This window comes from Apteryx rowi, unplaced genomic scaffold, assembly GCF_003343035.1.
Source record: "Apteryx rowi isolate R43461 unplaced genomic scaffold, aptRow1 scaffold_289, whole genome shotgun sequence".
In the NCBI taxonomy this organism is placed as follows: Eukaryota; Metazoa; Chordata; class Aves; order Apterygiformes; family Apterygidae; genus Apteryx; species Apteryx rowi.
In genome coordinates, this window is record NW_020449296.1 from 184,716 (window position 1) to 200,369 (window position 15,654).

The following is a 15,654-nucleotide window of genomic DNA, read 5'->3' on the forward strand; positions in this document are numbered from 1 at the left end:
TTGATTGGAGTAGTGTTGTGCCAGCAAAACTACAACACTTGCCGAATTTCATCCCCATGTTTCTGCACTGCATCAGCTTGTGCAACATTACCCTACCCAAGTAGGAAACTTAAGAGCGGTAAGAACTTACATGAGTGGTGAAGAACATGTTACTCCTGGCTAAAGTCCCATATGCAGACCAGGATTCAGGCATGCTGGCATAGCAAGTATGTGGGAAGTCTGCTTGTGCTGCTATTTTTTGGATAAAAGGAGGATTTCTTTCACACCATTTGTCAAGAAAATGATTTTATCCTCACTAAATACCCTATGTCAGAATTTTATGATGTTTATAGTTCTGCAAAATAGTCTATTACGTAGTTGCAAAATGTTCCACAATGCAAGCGACAAGTGTGAAGGGGCTACAGGCCTATAGGGGCTTCCAGACACTTGTCTATTCTGGGTAAGGATTCTAACCACAAGCTGTGCAAGTCCTCCAGCATTGTTTCTGATGCCTTTATAAACAAACTGTAGGTGCTTTTTATTATCTTGATTGTGTTAGAACTATCTACTTCATTTTCTTAATTATTTGCAATGTTAGTAACATGGGAAGAAATTCCTGAAGATTCAGAGGGCTTGTTTTTAATACAGAAAAATATATATATTTCTGTCTAGGATTCATAGACCACAGAGCTGTAGCCAGTCCCTTAGATCATCTAATCTGACTGTGTGTATGAGAGAAGGTGGTAAGAACCCATACCACTAGCTGACAAAAATATTTCAGTCCTCAGAGGACTGACCTGATATTTACCACAAGGAGAAAACAGGATGAATTGAGAAGCCTCTAAAAGGTAAGGCCCTTTCATTGACAAAAAGTTCGTTGGGAGAGAGATGCCAAAGGATTTTGGCAATTGATTCGAAGCTGTGAAGAAGAGCTGGGTGGAAGCCCTCTGCAGCACAAGTCAACACATTCTTTAATAATACTTCTTCTTYACCCCAAATCTGTTTATCAGTATGACCTTGAGCACTTGTGCTAGATGTACCAACTAGACATTTCAGAAAGTCACCCATGGTGACATGACTTTGTGTCAGCCATGGCCCACAGAGGGTGGACTGCCAATCTTTGATCAACCGCTGTTGCTTCACTGGAGAGGTGGGAGAAGGAAACAGATACCTATTTTTTCAGTTTATTTCTAACCAGCTGTTCATGGGGAGGGAGAAGGGGGCAATACTGATCCTTCCAGAAGACTTTTGAAATATTGAAGCACAGAACCTGGTAATAGCTTATAATCTTGCATTCCTTCCTTCTTTTCTTTTGGACCTAATTTCCCGGTTAGGTCTGTGGGCTGCAAGTTGATTGGGTCCATGTGGGTCCATTTCAACTAATATTTTTTCTGGTATACCTACAGCTAGACAATCTAGTTAGACCTCTCATCTTTTCTTGCTCTATCATCTGTCCTCCCGTCCCGAGACTGTAACATAATAAGAATCAGTGGATAGAAGCTTCAAGTGAATGAAAAAATAACATTAGAAAGCCAAACACTTCTAAACAGTTAACCAATACAGCAAAATACCAAAGGAAGTGGGTTGATCTCCATGTCATAGTGTCTTAGCAGCAAGATAAAGAATATCCTTCTGGGGGAGACGACAGACAAATCCAGAGCTATTGAGCTCCATACAGAGTTAACTGGGTGATACACTACAGCCTGTGTAATGCAACAGATGAGATGAAATGACAAACTGGTTCTTCCCTGGCTCTAATTCTATGGATGTTATACATATTGTGGTCATGTCTTTGGCAGAGCACAGGAAAAGGCCGTAATAGTCTGTAGTGAACTTGGTAAACCGGGCGGTAGTAAACTGTGAAAGAATTGGTGGGATCTTCTGTCACTGAAGATGATGGGTTTTATTTGCTTAAGAGGATTACTTTTTAAACTCAGGCTAGTGGTACTTTCTGCTGAATCACACTTTTCTGTCAATCCTTTAAAACCGCATTACACAATTCAGATGAAACTTTCAGTACATACAAAATCGGCTACAGAGCTGGTGTTAATTTACTGATGCTCATTATATTGGAAAGAATGGTGCTTTACATAACAGGCGTGAGCTGTCATTACCACGAGTGCTACTGGTTTGGGGATGGTACTGGACAGACAGCGGAGACTGAACAGTAGCAATGCCAAGGAGGAAAACATGTTTCTTTTTCTTCCATTTCATCATCACATATTGTACAGGGAAGATTGCACATGGAATATTTTCAAGCCACATTCGTCTCTTATCCCCCTGTGCTATTTCCCTGTGGTTCAAACTACATACAACCATAGCTAATAATTTTCAACTTTCAGCAAATCGACTGATTGCTACAGTTACTCCAGGCAGCACAGGAGATGCCTCAGTTTCTCAACAGCAGAAACAAAAGATGTGAGCATARACAGAGGCACAGCTCACCTCGACTGTCTGGACAAAAAGTGTTAAGTTACAAAATACAAAAGGCATTTGCTAACATTGCTACATCTATGAAGTGTAAGGGTTATACGTTGCCAATAGAGGTGCCTTTTTTATTGTGAAAAGGCCTGAAACAGATAGGGAAGGGGATGATCACTGAGTGCTGCAATAACAATTATTAGATGACTGCTGAGAAGTGTGGCTTGTAACCACCGGCTTACCACCATGGAAATCAGTGCTTCTGCTGAAACTTGGAAGCCTGGTTTAAGCTTGTTAGTCGCACGATGGAAAAGGTTTGGTATATTATCCTGGGGGTGAGAAAGAGGATTTCTCATGTTTCTCCTTTTTCAAGGCAGCTCCCAAAGAAAAAAGGTTATTGCCCTAAAAATCTGTAAAGCCAAACTTCCTCTGACAGAGCTTTTACTTTCATTTCCTTCATAACTTGTTATTTTAGGAGAATGAATTTCATAGCATACAGCAGTAACCAGGTRACTGAAACCCTTGCACCTCCTTCATTCAGGGAGTAATGGCAGGAATTTTCTTAATCTGGACTCTAGCTGAACAAACTAGATATTCTCCAGCTGGTTTTCCTAGTTCCAATTTCTAGACTGGACTACAAGCTCCCCCTGCAGAAAAACATGTAACTAAAACTGGGATTGTTCATACCGAACTATAATGAAAGCATGATTTGGGAAAAATCACACAGAGCAGCCTACGTAACTGCAGTACAATAGCTCTGCACTGACTGAGGTCTCAAACTCCTGCTGATGACTGTTCTGCTACTTCCAAAGGGGAGGAAAGGGAGATAAAAGGATAAAGCRCCTGAAAGACACTTAGCTTATGAACTTAGGATATGGAGGCAGGGGGTTGAAGGTATCTACATGTGGGGAGTGATTTTTTTTTTTTTTTTAAAAAAGCATTTTAAAATGAACAAGAAACTTCCTTGAAACACACAGGGTGTTTGTTTCTTCAAACTCACTCCCCCCACGCACACAAGGGAATATTTGACTGCATCTGCCAAACTTTGAGAGAAAACCTTGGTCACCATTGTGTGGGTTTATTGCATCCATGATTGTCATCCTCAGAAATTTCTTCCTTTGATAAACAAAATGACTTGACCTAGGCTTGACTCTAGGCACATGAAAACAATTCCAAATAAGGATCTGCAGCACGACAAGCTRCTGTGCTTAGGAAAAGTATAAACTGACCATATTTAGTAGGGATTTCAATTAAAGGTGGCTTTTTGACATCGTCACTTCTTGCAGCTACCAAAGCGGTACGCCTCTCTGCCTCTGTAGCTGTGACTAGGGGTGAGGTAAACCACAGTAAATTAATTATATCTTCTGCTTCAGAGGATGCCGACAGGCAAGGTTTACTTTCCTCAGTTTGCCGAACACTGGTGAGTAACAAGAGGGGGTCTTGGGAAAGAGCGTCTTAGGAAAAAAAGAGAAGATGCGCAGCAAGCATCGAGAGCGCTGCTTTGCAAAATCCACGAGTCAAATGTCCCTCCCTGTAGACTGGTTCACTGGGTTGATATTCTCATTATCTGCGTTATAGCCAATACATGGAAATGCTTTTGGCTGACAGTTGCCATTACAGGAAACTAGCATTTGGTGAATAGCTGCTGTTAATAATGGCACTATCAGATATGACAGCTGACAGATTTTGTTACCACATAGTCACTGTGATAATAAAAGGAGGTGTTATTCTGGATTTGGTTCCAATAAGCTGTGAAAATACTAAAACTAGCAACTCATAAGAGCACTATTGTCTAGTGCAATAATTATCTGCTGTTTAAATGCTAGGATAAATACAAATCTGTAAAGCTTTTACTTTCTAAAACAAAAAACCTCCATATACTGAAAATCAAGTAGAGATAAATAGAAACTCATTAAAGTTCACCTGAGTTAATCTTGTCAAGGACAGAGACTGTAAAGGCTCAGATAATATAAGAGGCACAGAGACTGAGGGAACAGAGAAAGGAAGAGTTGCCATGTACATTCTCAAGGCAGAATTTGAAGCTAGTGCTTTGGTCTCATAGAGAAGTCGTTACTGGGCTGGCAGTTTGTGGCAGTTTGTGATGAGTGTTGCAGGCTTGCCATCACTCTGGGTGCTCTAGGACGAGATTAATATCTCTGAATAAAAGCTTTAGTCTCTGAGCATTCTGAATCTCATCTGATATTCTTATCTGAACTTTCAATATACTTACATTATTTATCACATCATATTAGTACTGAAATAACTAATGCTATGCTTCAGGACTTCTGCTTGTCTTCTGTAGGCTGCCAGAAACAATCATTCTTCCTTCCCAGTGCATAACTGTTCTAATTTCTCTTCCTCTTCCATGTATTTTGCAATGTACCAATGGCGCTAAGAAAACAGCTCAAGTACCTCTATATCTTGCTTTTGCTCAATGTTAGGCAGCCTACTGGGCACAGACTTTCCCAGGCCACATTTAAAGATGCCTGCTGTTCTAGCCATGTTTGACTCTGACTTGTTCAGGAGCAAAGAATTTGCTAACGTGGTTGCGATGCTGCAGTTCTCTCTTGCTCTCTTCTTGTAGCACATCACAGTTCCTTGAGATTTTGAGTTGCTGATATGATGCTCGAGGATTCCCTTGGTGTTCTGGTCTGAGGGGGAGCAGAGTGGATGTTCCTGTGGACTTTATTTAGTCTAAGGTCTATTTCACGGCCATGGGTGACTGAGGGACTGGCTTCAAAGGAGCATTGGTTTCTTCAGTCATATGCTTGTTTTCAGGAAGGAGAGAGTCAGAGAAATCCCACAAATGAAGAACTTTGCCTCAAAGGGCCTGTCCATACAGAAAAGGCAAGGTGACTGAAAACAGAGGTTAAGGAAATAGAAACTGCGTTAAGGTAGCTGAAATTTCAGAGGGCTCAACCCCCCCAAATCCTTGGGAATGGATCACTTCCATCCTGCGGTTCTGAAAACACTGAAACATGGAGGTGGAGTTTTGGTAGCAAGGATCTTTTCATCTGTGTAGGTGGAGGTTATGTGACTAGAGAATAACATGCAAAATCTGTAATGTATCCTAGCAAGGAAACACTCCAAGCAACTTCCAGTGTGTTAGGCTGACCTGGACAGTGTGTAAAACTTTAGAACAAATCTGGAGGAAAGAATAATAAAGAAAGGATGAGAAATGAGACAAAAGGCAACATGGATTTGGCAAAGGTAGAATATACAGGATCAATTTGACCTGTCCTTTGATAAATGATTTCCTAGCTCTAACCTGCCAAAGGCTTACATTTCTGTAAGCTTGCTTCATTGCTTCTGAGATGACTTGGGAGCAGTGGCAGCTTGCAGGGTTAAGTGCATGATCCTAAGAGGCATTCCAAGTCATTCAGGAACTATTCTGCCACCTGAATCTCACCACGGCCTGCTGGCTGGGCAAACCTAATTCTAAGGACAAATGTAGCAGATCAAATCTACCGGGACTCAAGAAAAGCATTACATACATTGTCAGATGGGAACTGTTAGGAGAAGACTGGGATTAGTGAAAGAACTATGAGGTGACATAAAGGAAATGAGCTGAGCACTGTAAGAAGCCCATGGAGATAGGGGACTGATAATAAGTAGTTCTTCTAAAAGCTAGGGAAAGAAGTGATGCTCGAACGGCTGCACTTCAGAGCAGATGCAAAGAAAGGACTGGAAATGGAGAATACTTCTTACAGGCAGAAACCTAAGTTTTGTCTAGATCAGCAGAACAAAGTTTAGCAGAGATAACAATGTTATCCAAGTATCAGGAGTCAGGGGAGAGACTTAAATCAAACTGAAGAACACTGCTGGTGTGAGAACAAGTATTTCTAAATTGGCCATACATCAGTTGAGGCCGCAACTGAGAAGATATCCAAGTATCGGAGAAGTGAAGTTTTGAAAAAATCCTCCAGACATTGTTAAATTCTTGTCCACACTCCTGGTTTAAAAGAGGAGCTTGTGGGATTAGACCACAGCTGCCTGGGAGGACTCTGACCCATAAGGTGTGTTCCACCAAGCACTAGGGAATACTGCCGGCCTCATTAGCCTTTTTGCACGTTCACAAACTTTACTCGTGTGGAAGCACAATAGGGATCAAAGTCTAGAGTTTTCTCGAAGGGAGGAAATGAGAGCATAAGAACAGAAAAGGAAGATGACAAGTGTCTGGAGGAAATTCCATGACCAGCCTGATTTCCTCCACTGCCACTACACTGCCTCCTCCCTCAGTGCTGTCACCCAGAAACTGGAAAATTGAACGCCATCCTGGCAATGCCAGCTTCTTCCCCACTATGTCCTACTCACTCCCCAGACCTCCCCATTCTCCTGCCCACTTTCTTTTCATCTAACATCTTGCTAGTCTCTTCCAGGAAGACTGATAAAACACCCTCCTCACATCAGCTCTTGGCTCTCTACCCTGTCTTGTCTCAAACCTAGAAATACAATGTCTGTTCCTGTAAGCCCTCTCTATCCCTGTCACGTACCTGCAAGCATGCATCACCCCTTTGATTCCTGCTATGCCACTCCTTCAACCCATTTATTTGAAGGTGTGCGTCACAACCCTGAGCTGGCCAAAACTTTAGAAGGGATTTTCTCAAAGAACAATAAGACTGTCAAATACAAAATAAGGCTTTCTTTCTTTCTCTCCATTCTTAGAAAATTGTCTCATCTTTTCAAATAAGGGCTAAAAATAAAAGATTTTTTTAAACAGATCTTTGCCATCCACTGAATCTCAGCAGGGTGGCTCCTTTCTATCAGGTTTGTTCTGGGTAAAGCTGGCTTCCCAAGTTACAGCAACCTCTCTAACTTCTCTTTCAGGTTCCTAGGAAAGGTCTCTCTGTCACCTTAGAAGTCTGGCTGCGTGTCTGCTCCCTGCTCCTTCCAGCAGTCTGCCAGTGTCTTCTGCCTGCAACTGGGAAGCTCATCTTGGGCTAGCTGACTCCATTGCTCTTAAGATCAGGAGCAATCTGCCTCCTTCAAAAGGTTTCCTCCTGGCACAGTTTGTCCACACCTTGAAGGCTGGATGCTGTTCTGGTCCTCACAGCTCAGAAACTATCCACATAAATGGAAAAGGTTCGGAGATAAGCAATGAGGATTATCAAAGTTTTAAGATAACTGAGTTAGCTGGGACACTGCAGCCCCAAAAAGCAATGACGGGAAGGAGGAGGGGAAATATGTTAGAGGTCTACAATATGCTGATTAGCCTGGGAAGGGTGCATAATACCAACACTTCAGCATCTTTTCCAACACAAGAATGGGGGGCATCAGATTAAATTAGTGGGAGCCAGGTTCAAAAAAAGATCAGTCTTCAAGCAACAAATTCTAAATCCTTGAACCTCCTTTTCAGGAACTCAAGGGGAGATAGAAGAAGGATAACTTAGGACTTACTAAAGAGAAACCACAGGCTCAGGAACATCCCCTGAGCTAAAAATTGTCAGTACCTTAAAGCATACCAGAAGGAAGCATCATTAATTTACCTTATTCTAATTTGTATCTGGACTGCTGCTTGAACCACTCCTGGAGGCAGGATTTGGGCTGGACGGACTCTTGACCTGAAACTACACAGCTGCTCCCACAGGCCCAGCAGAAAGCCCTAAGGTCAGAGCAATTGGATGGTCAGCAGACAGGCTCGTCCCGGACGGGATAGCAGGCAACTTACCACTCACTGGTGTTTCCGGTGCCTTTGCCATGGCATTCTTAGAACAGCCTCTTTCAACTCTTAATAGATGTTTCCATCCCAAGTATGCGAGGAAGTGTAGGTATACACACATATGGCATATTGCCTATACCTAGCTGTCATTTTGAGGAGTGTTCAGATATAGTGGAGAGAGCCATGTGCACAACACTACTGTGGATCATTTTCATGTTCTCCACAGTCACGTACTCCAGATATCACAGGACCAAGGACTCAGGCATTAGGAACCCTACTAGGAACAGCACCACTCTCCCATCTCTCCCCCAGATCTACTTTGAAACTTGTTGGAGAGTCCATTTTTAATTCACTGTTAATCAGAAAGGACACTGGATTAAATCAAGTGCTCTGGGAAAATTCAAGTTTGATAAACATAACTGTATTCTGGGACAAGCAGTCATGTAACCCCATCTGCATTCTCAAGAAATATGAGTCTGCGAGTTATCTGAGCTTGTCTGCTTGAAATTGGCAGAGTCCCCAAAAAACAAGGAGAGGGAGTAATTTAGTTGACATTAAGAAGGTTTATTCTTTCATCTCTTGTCAATATCATCTACAGACTACTAATGTTCACATTGGAATGAAAGCTATGAATCAAGCTGGATATATAATTATTTTTCCTCATGCGTTATCTACACAATATCCTACCGCCTGCCTGACTCTTTTTGTTTAGCACCTTCAGGAGGCTACCTGAATACAAAGGAAACCTGACTTAAAAGCAAGATAGGAGAATAAAGGGAAATAAATTGCTCTCTGTGTTTTTCCGTTACATCCCAGTGCATTATCAGAAGCCAAGAACTACAGTGAAAGATGTCAAAGATGGAGGCAATGCATCCTGGAGAAAGGAACTGTCTGACTCACTCATACCTCTTGCTGGGCATCTACAGTACCAAAGGAAAAAGAAAAGTGTGTACTAAACAAGACTAATTTTCAAAGACGCAATAGTGATCCTGCCCTACATGATTTAGCAAATCCAATTACAGTTACACTTCAACAGATGACTCCAGATGCTGCTAAAAGAGTTTATTAAAGACTGTACTAACAGTTCTTGTAACAATGGCACATACAATGATTCAAAATCATGACAAATAGTGTGGAGTTTTGAAGAGCATTATTATAATACACCATGGACAAGAACAAAGCAGATGTGCAGTCTCAGAACTCTACAAGCAGGCCCGTGAAATACAGGAGTCCTATCATACAGCTGTACAAGTGTCAGAGAAAATAGAAAATAAAATACAAAAAAAAAGTCATTCAATACACAGTCCTTGAATTTATTGACAGTATTACAGTACTTTATGGGTAAGGACTGGCTTGTTCCAGCTGTACTTTCCAGAGTACAAGGGCAGCTGAAAACAGCAAAAAAAAACAAACAAAAAAAATCAAACAAAAAAACCTCAGGTATGATCACTACTCCAGTCCTTTCTGCTTAAGAAACTTCCGGTGGAAATTCTGACATCCCTGCAATCGCTTTGCTCAGGACATCACTTCATTTTGCAAAAAAACCAAAATCTGGATGCTTGTTCACGCTAGTGCAAAAACATTTTTTAGTGGTATCACTAATCACAGAACAATGACAATCAGCACGGATCAACCACGGCATGGCCAACAGCAACTTTAAGATCAGAACAGAATGCACCTGCTGCACCTTGACCAGTACTCGAGGACTGAGGGCTCACAGAGGGGAGATGTGTTGCTCTCTCCTGAACAAGCCATCATTTCTGGGTTCATAGTGAGGAATGGTCTCACTACTCCAGGGAAAGAAAATGCTACAGAAAGCCTGCAAGTATTAAATTATCCAAACCCATGTAAAACTAACAGAAGAATATTGAAGTGAAAAAGGTATATAGCAGCCTTATTATTTGTCATTGCCCTAAAGTTGTTCCCTTCCCTACTACGTTGGTCACAGTAGCCAAAGTGTGACTTGTGGAGTTTGGCAGCTTACAGCACCCCCATGTTAATGCAAGAATCCCAGCAGCATTCAGAGATTTGTATTCTCCAAGACACACCAGCTAATTACAATAGCAGGGCAGCTGCAATCTGCTCCTGGTATGTCGCCTTTGCAGCTTTCGGCTATGAGATCTTAGGCCCTCTGCACTTGTCCCACTAGTCTTGCCCATGCTCACAGCAGCGCATCCATGGTCATACGTTCATTTGGTGTGCATCTTCAAAGCAACAAACAACTACTTTTTTAAGCAGACGTTGAGGTGTCTGCTTATCACACTGGGGCACTGGTATAATCTGTGCAAGAACATCCCTTGGCAGCTCCACAGTACATGAATTCAATGAGGAATAACTGCTTTGCCCAAACCCCAAATCACTGTTCTCCTCCCAGTTTCCATGTAGTTGGTTTGTTTTGTAGTGTGATTATGTAGAATCTTTTTAATGTCTGCCAACTTGAGAGGATAAAATCACAGTGCTGCGTATCAACAAAACCCAGCATACCCAGCCTCCAGTATAAAATAATGTATATACACAAAGCAGAATTTGCATCTTAAATAAGAAGAGTTTGTCTCATTCTCTATAGTGTCTTACTCAGCTACTAAAAAATAAATAATTCACATCAGATTGATGGATTTGTTTCCTGTACAGCACACGTGCGCTATCGGAGCTGACAAAGACAACATGAAAAACCTTTTGTAATTAACAAGAGAGAATTGTTGAACACTTGCACATATTGGCACAAGGCAGAAGAGAAAAAGGAACATTACACAGCTCAGCTCAGGTGCCTTCCTCCGTGGAACGAGATTCAGATTTCAACTTTACAAATTCTCTGGCAACTTCATCATTGGTTCTTTGAGAGAGAATCCGCAGGACTGTAAGTCCAGTTTCATCCATGTGAATCCTGCGCCCAAGCGGGCACCAGCAAGCACAGCTTCCTTTGTCTGCTATGTCTCTGAGCTGCATCACTGCTATGCCCAGTACCCGATCCTCCCGAGCAAAGCAGTAGTCCTTCACACAAACTTGAAGCTCATAGGCATCAGGGCCATCTTCATTCCCCAGTATGCTGAAAAACACACAAAAGTTTGTTTATAGTTTCAGCAGAATATACTGATTTCTCTGCAAAAATGTGTCAGCAGCTGCCTAGAGTTCTAGATGAGCCACAGAAAATTCCTTTCTACAGAAAAACTCTAAAAAATCCAGGTTTGAGAGAGGGGGAAAAAAGACCAGGGTTAGAGAGGGAGAAGTGAAATATATGGCATATGGGCGGTTTTTGCTGTTTCATGGCTGATAAAGACAACCCGGATATTTAAAAAGAAAAAGCCAACAATGCTTTTCAGCCTGCCTTTGCATGTTTGTTTGTGCTAAACTGTGAAATGAGAGAAGCAGAGAACATTAAAGCCATGCTGATAGTATTTTCAAGTCAGATAACTTGAAACATTTCTGCCTGTGCTAAAGGTTCCTTCATTTCAGTAATTAATATTTTAATTAGATGAAGTCTTTGTTAAAGATTCAGACCTTCCATTAAAGCAAGAGCTAATAAAATTAAGCCACCAATCTTTCAGATACTTCTAAAGAGAAAAAGGCACAAAAATCTCTTCATTTAAGGAAGCCTGTCAGATCTTTCTTCACATCAAAGCAATAAAAAATTATATGGATAGCCCCTCTCCTCCAAGATGTTTATACTCTTTTGCAGGTCATCTCTACTCCTCTCATTCTTACTGTACAGCTAGGTTAAGACTGGTCTGTAGCTCCTTTTTTTGAGCCTTCCAGGAAGGAAGATGCCTTGTAATAATGAAAGCCAAATAAGAAGAGGTCAATACTCAATGTTTAGAAAGGCTGCAATTGTAGCAACATAACCACTACTAATTCCAAGGACTTGGAAACAGATTCAGAAAGCATGTCCTGCAGGTCAAGTCAAGACAGAAACAAATATTTAGGTTAAAAAAAAAAAAAAAAGATGAACTTTTAGCCTCAACTCTACCAAAAAAAGATCTAAAGTTCATTAAAATGATGGAGCACAGTGAAATATGTTGATAGGATACCCAATGCATTTCAGAAGGTAGCCAAAGGACGCTGCTGACAGCATCCCACCCACAGCAAAGACTCCCATATTCTAGATTTTCCTGCCAGGACACCAAGTGCGGCCAAGCTGCTGGCTTGAGTAGTCCTTTCGGCCCTGGCCAGGCTGTTCACTGAACTGGAAGGCCCTATCCGCGCTCAGCATCTGCACTTTCCAGGTCAGATCTTTAGGCTATTTTTCATACTTACAAGTGAAAGGTTTCATTATATTTGGGAGCCCAGTTGTTGCTCTTGGACTTGGTTGTGAACTTCCTCTTCTTGTCACTCTGATGGGGCCCAATCATGGTAATTTCAACAAACGGACGGAACATGCCGGATGTTTGCCACTTCAGGTCATTGGCTGCCACAACTGGAAAAGAGAGTCAGAATCTGCTTTCCAGTAAATGCTCGTTTGTCCCTGTGGCTCTGGGAACCTTTCCAGCTCCCATCAACTCACAATTCTGTGTTTCAGAGGACAAAGTTCACTCCAAAACATGCGAGTGTCCTGACACACATGGGCAGGACTGTGTTGCATTACGACGACAGGCTTTTTTGCTCCTGTTCAAGTTCTTTAAAGGGAATTTAATACTTGGGACAGAACTTGGCTTTTGCCATGTGCAGAGTCAAAATATTACTCTGAGAAACAGGCATTTGTACAGCTCCATGCAGGTTGCCCTGCCAATTCTGGGCTTAACACTAGATCAGCTGTGCATTGAGGAAAAAATGAGGCATTTTGGGCCTGACATAGAAGTCTGTTGAAAAGCAAAATGAGATTACAGGTAAGACCAGCAAAGCACATGAGCTGTGGGTTCTTTTGGGGAAAACCCCAAATTATTAGCTCTTTAATCCTCATCCACTCCCAGGTTACTGCAGGAAACAGACTGAAGCACAGGGAACATCTACAAAAGTCACTTTTTACATTACAGTATAGATTTACCCTGGAGAAGAGAGGCCTGAAGACCTGTTTATATATATTTTTAGAGAAAATTAAACAAGTTAAGTAGGCTGTAGGCAAGCAAGGGAGACCAAAAGAGGAAGAGGAAGCCTGAGATGAATCACTGCTTGGGTTATTTTCAGAGCGGCTCTTCAGGGACCAGTTTGGCCTTCAAGGAGGAGAGGAGCCTCTGAACTCTTAGTGGCTCTGCAATCTCTTGGCTCACGCTGAGCAATTTTGCAAGACCATTCTGTCATGCTGCCCTGGGCTTTGCAGCACATGCTAAACTGTGGAGCCTGGTGAGAGCTGTCATCTGATTTTTGTTTACTTTATATATCGCTGCCAATAAACAACAGGACTGCACGTTGCCATGTCATTGGCTGGGCTGGACAAGCTCATTTGCTGTTTCTCTACATGTTCCTGATGTGAAACAGAAAAGACAATTCTGGATACACATCACATGGTTTAGCACAAAAATATAATGACTTCCAAGGCTGGAAGTTTGTCTTGATACAACCACAGATCTTGAGCAGTAACACATGCTTTCTCATACCTTTCACGGTGACCTTGTGTTCACCAGTTCCTGGATGTGTATACAAGTCGATCTGTATGGATACTTCACCCACAGGATCATCCACACCAGACCCTGTTGGAAGAAAATCGACACCCCCCACCATGCACACACAGATTATTGTTTATTGGCACCACCTTTGGTTTACGGCCTCAGCAAGACAATATCCTTTTCACAGTACACCTTCCATAGCCAGTTTTTCAGTCAACACTAATAATGTAACATTAATGCAAATTAACATCAGGCTCGCATGCCCGACCCATATGAAACGCTAAAAATTACATCCTGAGAATACTAGGAAGAAAAAAAATTTAAGGGTCCTAAAAATCAACAATGGACCCTCACAAAGAACAAGGATTTTTAAGAAGTTCCTGTCAAGCTGTTGAATATACATGCAGGCATTCCAGTGCTGGGCATCAGCATTCCTATAATCTCATGGAACTGTGTGCTTGGTGGTGGTGGTGGGGAAAACAGAGAGGAATTTTAGAAAGAAAAAAAAAAAAAAAAGACAAAGATGATAGTGATTTGCACTGAGCCAAAATGCAGCCTCACCCTCCAAGAAGCTTCCGTGTTGTACTTCAGATAAAAGTTGTCGTACCAACTGCCTACCTGCTTCCTGTCAGAGCATAATGTGGATCCCTTAACTGTTGTATGCCATCAAAGGTCAAGAGAAAGCAAGCATTCACAAATTGCGTACTTGCTTCCCTTCATCAATTAGCCAGGAGAAAATGAGATGTAGTTTCACAGAGGAAAAGGTAACATGTTACAACAGAAGAGGAATAAAAGATTACAAGACCCTTAAAATTCTTGTATCAGGATGTGTTCAACTTTTCCACTTTTAATTGTAATTATCATGCAGTACAGGGAAATGACATTTATCGGGGTAGAAAAATCAAGATCTCATGTAAATTACAGAAAAAGACTACTTTGCAAAATGAAAATTAAGTTCTTTCATAAGACAGTGAGATTTATTTTACTTTCCCTTTGATAACTGTCTGATCTCAGGTTGACAATTAGCAATGTAGTTGTAATTGGGATACCCACAAAATAATTGGGTACCTATGGAGAAAAGGGCTATTTTTTCGATTTTGAGGCTAAAACACATTATGAAGTGAAAGAACTCATGTATTTGAACTTCAGGATAAGGAGCTTAAAGCATATCATTAAACAAATATTTTGATTAGATGGGTCTAATGTCAACTTTTACAAGAAGAGACTGCAGGGAGCCAAACCCCATTTAAAAAAGACGATAGGAGGTTGAGAGCTAATCTGTGCAATTTTCTGAAGAATGTATTACATGGCACAGAAAAACTGTATACAAAGAAAATCATATTAATATGCAAGTATAGGAGCAAACATAATAGAACTTCAAATTATTATCTGAGGATAGATACTCATTCTTGAACTTAGTAAAATAAACAGCCTTTAGGCTATAACATTTGTACATTATCTTGCATGTACTTTTTTTCCCCCCACTCAGAACTGTTCTTTYGTTCCTGTACATAAGCACAGTGTTAAAATTGGAGGGCTTAATTTTTTTGACTTGACCCATCTGATGGTGACGACCCCTCACTCACATTGTCAACATTTTCCATAGGAGCAGGCAAGATTACTGACACTATGTAGGTATATCTTCTCGGACTTTATCAGACCGCAATTGCAGAAACATCAGCTGCAAAACACGCAAGTCTTTCTGCTCCTCAGGTGCTTTGGAGAGCAAGGACCTTGCATGTGTCAGCTCCTTGCCTTCCTACAGGGAGCGAGCAGATCAGCAGAATGCAGTAATCCAGCCATGACAGCACACACGCTTAGGAAGTAAAGCAAGGCTGAGAATTTGATGCAAGCCAGCAATATGGATAGTTGTCATTTAACAACAGTACAGCCTTGAACTTGCAAAGGAAGAGAAGCATTTTACCAAAAGTATTATTGTCTGGGTCTTCATTTTACTGAACTGTAGTGGCTATATACGTCACTGGCTAATAGGCTATAAATGAGACACTGATGCTTCAGAGGAGTGACAGCAGAACTGTCCCATTACCTTTGAGACAG

At 41.5% G+C, this 15,654-nt stretch overlaps 1 protein-coding gene across 1 annotated transcript in view; it reads right to left on the bottom strand.

Moving 5' to 3' along the window:
- Positions 1-9,500: 9,500 nt before the first annotated feature.
- Positions 9,501-15,654, bottom strand: part of UNC13B (unc-13 homolog B) — a 189,036-nt gene continuing 182,882 nt past the window's right edge. The window contains 3 exon segments of the mRNA XM_026069194.1: positions 9,501-11,105; positions 12,311-12,470; positions 13,588-13,680. Coding sequence (XP_025924979.1) covers positions 10,820-11,105; positions 12,311-12,470; positions 13,588-13,680 — 539 coding nt within the window. The 3' untranslated portion in view covers positions 9,501-10,819.